The 5,961-nt window shown below is 35.5% G+C and overlaps 1 protein-coding gene across 1 annotated transcript; it reads right to left on the reverse strand.

Moving 5' to 3' along the window:
* On the reverse strand, positions 1-3,483 carry SIG4 (sigma factor 4). The gene is made up of 5 exons (XM_008233261.2): positions 2,901-3,483; positions 2,060-2,290; positions 1,853-1,993; positions 1,085-1,285; positions 1-409 (listed from the first exon to the last, which is right to left on the reverse strand). Exons 1-5 carry the CDS (start codon positions 3,369-3,371, stop codon positions 125-127), a joined length of 1,329 nt encoding a protein of 442 aa, XP_008231483.1. The 5' UTR covers positions 3,372-3,483; the 3' UTR covers positions 1-124.
* Between the last annotated feature and the right edge of the window lie 2,478 nt (positions 3,484-5,961).

Consider the following 5,961-nt stretch of genomic DNA (forward strand, 5'->3'; position numbering starts at 1 on the left):
TTATAGAAAACCCTTGATCTTCTTTCTTTTTCTTCAATACCTAATCAAACAACTGATGCAATTAAAAAATGTATATTCTTTTTTCTCGTCATGCTATTTACCTTTCTCTATTTCCTTTATCTGTTCATAACATGATAGAAAAACTATACAATATGTCCAAAGTACTAGTCTGCCTTAATTTTGATAATGCAATTCCATTTATCTGTCGAACCCTCTCCCGCGAAAGCTTTAACAGTCTTCCTATCTCTTCAAAAGACTGAGGGCTCTCTCCATTGAGTCCAAAGTGTAATCTCAATACATTTGCTTCTCTATCACTCAGCGTCTTCAGAAGCTTCTCGACCTCTTGCTTCATTAGCTGCCTTATAAGCATCTTTTCTGGCATCATCTCCTCTGGCCCTTGTATGATCTCCTGCAACATAATGTGAACTAATAAATTAAGACTCATTAATGGATCATAACAGACACATTTTGCCTAATCTTCATATTTTCATGAAGTTCTCCTCACGAAGGAAGATTAAATAAACAGGGTACAAAGAAATCAAAATTTGCTACTTTATACAGAGCAATTTCCTGTGACCATATCCATCAGGCTCGTCAGTGGTATAAAGTCTTGATTCTCAACTAAAGCTAGTTTATGACTTTTCCTTATGGTGAATGGCACAGTTAAAACTTAAAATATTCCTTTAAAGCTTGTAAAACCTTTAGTCTAATGAAGTTTTTCTTTTTCTTTTCCAGCTTTGGGGCTAAGCTTATGCATTTAGTTCCCTGACTTGTCAAGCAATCTTTAATTCAGTTATACAAACGCTGAACCATGTACTTATGCAGCTAATCAAGTTATATCCCTTTCTAGGAGCAAAATCAAAGTGGAGATTCGTAATTTCCGAGTCCAATATCGAAACATGAAACTCAAGAGCTTTAGCAAAATTTGATGAGTCATAAATGAGGACCATAGAACCCCTACTTACAGTTTACATCTGAGATTAAAAATTAGAAAAATATATGAATTAACAAAATCATCTCTCTCATTTGAGCTGCTAATAGAAGATGTGAAAGAAATCATGAAAACAAGATTCAAGACACAAACCTGCAGTGTCATGGAACCTCGAACAGTTGCCACTCTATCCAATGAAATTGGGGGTCTGCTCCTCTCACAAACAAGCTTTACGGTTGAAGCATTCACTTTGATCACTTCAGCAAGTTCATCATGGCTAGGCAGCCGCTGAAGCCTTTGGTTCAAGGAATTTTGAGCTTTTGTGATTTTTGCCATCATGCCGCACACGTGTCCCTATACAAATAAACTAACCATACTTCTGTAATCTTTCGTTCAATGTATTTTTACCAGTTACCTCCCAGGAGCTGTATAAAAGATAACTTAAATATGTGAAGGGAAAGGAAATCATTAAATTTACTAATTAGACCATCCCCAACAGATTTTGAAACCATCTATATGGAAAAGACCATCTCAACCTGAAAGCCAATCAACTTCTCCACTAACCCTGGCATCTGAATTCAATTAAATTCATCTTTGACAAATATCTAGAACAATTTTGAAATTTATCTTCTCCACTGAGCAGCTGCCCATGAGTTTTTGTAACGGAAATTGGTAATGCAAACAAAGCACAACAGCATAGTTCATCATATATGTATAGCTTCAACTAACTTTTGCTGCTCAGACATACAACGGTTTCAAAGCACCAGATGATGTATACAGTAGGCAAGAGAAAACGAAAGGCACAAATTCTACTTAGGACTGAAAAATTATATAAAATCAGTGATTAGGCCAAGATAAAGAAGTACAATAACAAAATAAACAACTGTTTCGGAACAATAGTTAATTAAGTCAGCTTCTTACTGGTAATCTGATTATTCTAGACTTGTTTTCTATGGCTCTGATAATAGCTTGCCTAATCCACCAGTAGACATATGTTGATAACTTCCATTTTCGTTCATGATCAAACTTCTCTGCCCCTCGAAGAAGACCAATGCTCCCTTCCTGCTAAAATAGATGCTTAGTTTCTTACAACAACTTGGGAAAAATAGGAGTGGACGGTGTAGGAACCTGAATGAGGTCTTGAAAGCTTAATCCTTTCCCTTGATAACTGCTGGCAACAGAGACAACAAGTCCCCGGTAGCTCCTGATGATCTTTTCTTGTGACTCTCTTCTCTTACAAAGCACCTTATCTATACTTCTCATCTTCATTCCCATTGCCTTGGCCAACTGTTTTGAGGTTGGCTCGTGCTTTTGAGCTTCTACAACTCTGAACCTTTCTGATTCTAGTCTTGCTCCCTCCTGTGTCATTAAAAGGTTAATTATCAGAAAGAAAGAAAAAAAACTATTCTTAATTTGAGGAGTAAAGACCCTTCACACATGGAGGGCTGAAGTTACTTTTTTGGCATTAGAAAACCCTGCGAAAAGTAATTTGAGAACTGTCCTAAAACAACATACTCTACTATTTAAAAGTAAAAGGAAAAGCATGTGAACCAAAGCATGAATAAATATTAGTAGAAACCAAACAATAGAAAAGGGTTTTTTTAGAGGAACAGATAAGATTTCTGCAACAGCACCAATTTAGTCCTCTTGGTTGCGTCACGTACAATGAGCAATAAGATTTGAAGAAAATTCAAACTAGAGAACAATGAAAGTTGCTAATTGTAGTGATCAATGACCATATACCTTTAAACATTGAAAGGTACATTGTATGAAACACATAGTTAATGTCATCTAAGCAGAGCAATCTGGAATACACTTCAAATATTGCAGACTCTGTTAAAAAGAGAAATCTAAATAGAAATAGAAGAATACCCATCAGCTATACAAAACCAGATTCAAATGTGTAATTCTGATAAGTGGGTTGAACAAGTAAGAGTAAAAAAACAGAATCATTACAAAATAAGAATACCTTGAGACTCAGACAGCATTCTGCTTCTTCTCTTGGGCTCAGATGTTCATATCTCACAAACCCAAATGACACCATTCCATCTTCAACATCCCTATTCATCTCCTCATCCAAAGCCTCCAACCGTTTTCTCCTTTTCCTCCTCATCTTCCTCCTCGCCACCAGTCCACTACTCTCATTCCCATTCTCCCTGCAACTCCAAACCTCACCAATCTCTTCCGTCACCGCCACAGCGTCTATGGCCGCCTCCACCGCAGCACGGGCCAGCACCAGTGCCTCGGCCGCTGCTGCAATGGCCAATGCGTCATTGGAGACTAAATTGCCACCAAATTTGGAGGAAGAAGAGGGAAAAGGCAAGTGGAGTTGGAGAGGGTGGTGGGTTTTGAGTGGTGTGAATGGGATGGTTGGGAGTGAAAGTGTTGGGAGAATTGGTGGTTGGTTTGGTGATGAACAAATGCTGGTGGTGATGGCCATACAGAGTAGAGTGAACTGTGAGTCAGTGAGGTAAAAGACTTTTCATTTTTAGCAGTGGCAGGAAGTTGGAGATTTTTTTTTTTTTCTCTTTATTTCCTGAGAGATATTTGTGCTTTTGCCATGTGGGAGCGAGACAAGGCTTCTGGAGGGAGAGAGGGGATTTGGTTTCTGTGGACGTCATTGAATCTCAATCACTGAGTCACTGTCTTTTTTTCCTTCTTTTTCCAATACATTGATTCAATTTTCCAGCATTTAGGATTATAACGCCTTTATTGTGACATAATTGGATAACCATTACATTTAATGGCTTTCAATTCCAATAAAATTATAAATAAAAAATGGATTAATTACTTTTTTTCTCAATGGGTTCTACACGGAATTCAGTCTGGTCCAACTTTGTTCTTAACTTCCATTTATGTCAAATGAACAAATGGAAGAGAAGGAGAAGAGTGAGCTATGGAGTGAGGAACGTGGAAGAGATGGCATGAAGATGAATGATGGGGAAGTAGAGGAGAAGAGAGATGCGAGCGTGACAACATATGGGGTCATTCTTAAAAATTTTGAATTTTTTATTAAACTTTAGCGCATCTCCAAAATTGATTCTGCATAATTAAAAAATGAAAGACTTCATTCAGTTGTCTTAATTCTTTCTTAGAAATTATAGAATATTACGATACAGATCAACATGGTTTATTCCCCTTTCCACACCTCTTTTGGGAATAGTATCTATAAATATCCACTTATATTATAATACGTGTACAAGATGTACTACATGACCGTACTTATTGTAGTATTCTATAATCTCTCATTTCTTCACTGCAATTATTCACAATAAGTGAATTTCTTTTCTTACCAAACAGATTGTGATTTAAAAAAATTTAAGGTTCCTTCTCCCGTTTGCAGTTGAGAGAGTACGCTACTTCAGTAAAAGGCCAAAACGCTCATCGGATGTAAAGACACTCGCCTAATCCTCTAAGACATAGCCCGATTTTTATACTTGTTCCATCCTTTTCCTCGAATAAAATGCTATCGCCTTTTGACTCAAATAATAATAATAATAATAAATAAATAAAATAAAATCAATTATGCCCCCATGGGATAAAAAGTCAGTCCAAGCTAGTTCAAGCTTGGGAGGTGTAACAAATAGGACCTATGTATTACAAAACGGGATGGACTTCAAAAAATTTGGAAGAAATCACTTTTTAGCCCAAATAATCCAATACCAAACAAGATAAAAATAGAGTTCTTCTGTTTAAACCCAGCATTTCTCTTTGTTCACTCCATATTCTAAGTTCACCCAACTTCTAATTCAAATTTTCACAATTTCTAAGAAAACCCCACTATCTTCCTAAACTACCTCTAAATTCACACTTAGCAAAAAAAAAAAAAAAAAAAAAAAAAACTCATCAACCCCACACCCCACTATTTGGCCCCTCACCACTATAAGTTCACCTATACCTCACATTACTTAAAGAGATAAAAACATTGTTGTCAAATGTGTAGCATTATTATTTTATTATTATTATTATTATTATTTCATTTTGTTTAAAATTTTGAGAATGAACTAGGAGGTTTTGATAGAGAAATGTTGACAGTTAAATTGGCATGGGAGGGTGCCAGGGTTTGATAGGGTTCAAAACACTTTCCCAAATTGTTATATAAAATAAAATCAACCGAATTTGTTTTGTATATTCAATCTGTTTTCATATTTTTTGTTTATTTATTTGGGGTGAATGTAACTGGAATTTGATTAATTGGGGATGAAGAAGCAGTGGATGATGAGGGTTGTGCATGGTTAGAAGTGAAAAATGTATAATTTTTTTCTTTCTCAATTGCCCCATTTCTTTCATTACCAACATTAAAATCCAATATGCAAAGAAAAGTTTAGGCAACGGCTTTGGTGCTTTCTTTTTGAGAGCATAGAAACACTTGAAGCTATTACCTGTTAAAATCCCTTTGCTCTCTCTCTCTCTCTCTCTCTCTCTCTCTCTCTCTTAAAAAACCAATCAATTCTCATAGTGGCATATACTACAATGGCCAGCTCACTAGAAGAGACCAAGCTCAAGAGGTTCCTCCAGTGGTTACAAGTGTCCATATGTTTGTGTTTTTATAAAATTTAACATGAAGAGTGGTCGGGTGTGTATAAATGTATTAGGGTTAAGTATTAAGTTAGATGACTTTTTTATTTTATTTTATCTTTTTACCTAATAATAAAACTTAAGAGCTTAATCATTTAAGTAAATTTAGGTTTTAGCCACAAAAAAACTTTCACTTTTTTATAAAGCCAAAACTTTAAAAATAAAAAATAAAAAACTTCTCAATTTTCAAATCAAAGACATGCAAATGTAAAAGATTCTTAGGAAATCCAAAAATAAATAAGGGCATTTTTGTCAATTTTGGTTTCTTTTAAAAATATTTCTCTCTCCTTTGGTATTTTCCAAAATGTCCCAATGATTTAAGTATTGGGGTGAAGAAAGAAAAGTGTGGGGTTTAAATAGAAAAACTATAAAAATAAGGGGTGTTATTGGAATAAATCAAACATGTGAGGTAAGGTTGGAATAAGAGCAAACCTCACGTATCCGAGTGAAGC

Source organism: Prunus mume, linkage group LG5, assembly GCF_029339155.1.
Source record: "Prunus mume cultivar Tortuosa linkage group LG5, ASM2933915v1, whole genome shotgun sequence".
NCBI lineage: Eukaryota > Viridiplantae > Streptophyta > Magnoliopsida > Rosales > Rosaceae > Prunus > Prunus mume.

Bases quoted from the DNA above. Each gene is read 5' to 3' on its own strand.
- SIG4 (XM_008233261.2), bottom strand. From the start codon at position 3,371: ATGGCCATCACCACCAGCATTTGTTCATCACCAAACCAACCACCAATT. The intron at 2,291-2,900 runs GTATTCTTATTT...TTAATGACACAG, and splicing joins AATGCTGTCTGAGTCTCAAG to GAGGGAGCAAGACTAGAATC. The intron at 1,286-1,852 runs GTAAGAAGCTGA...TTATTTGTATAG, and splicing joins CTAGAATAATCAGATTACCA to GGACACGTGTGCGGCATGAT.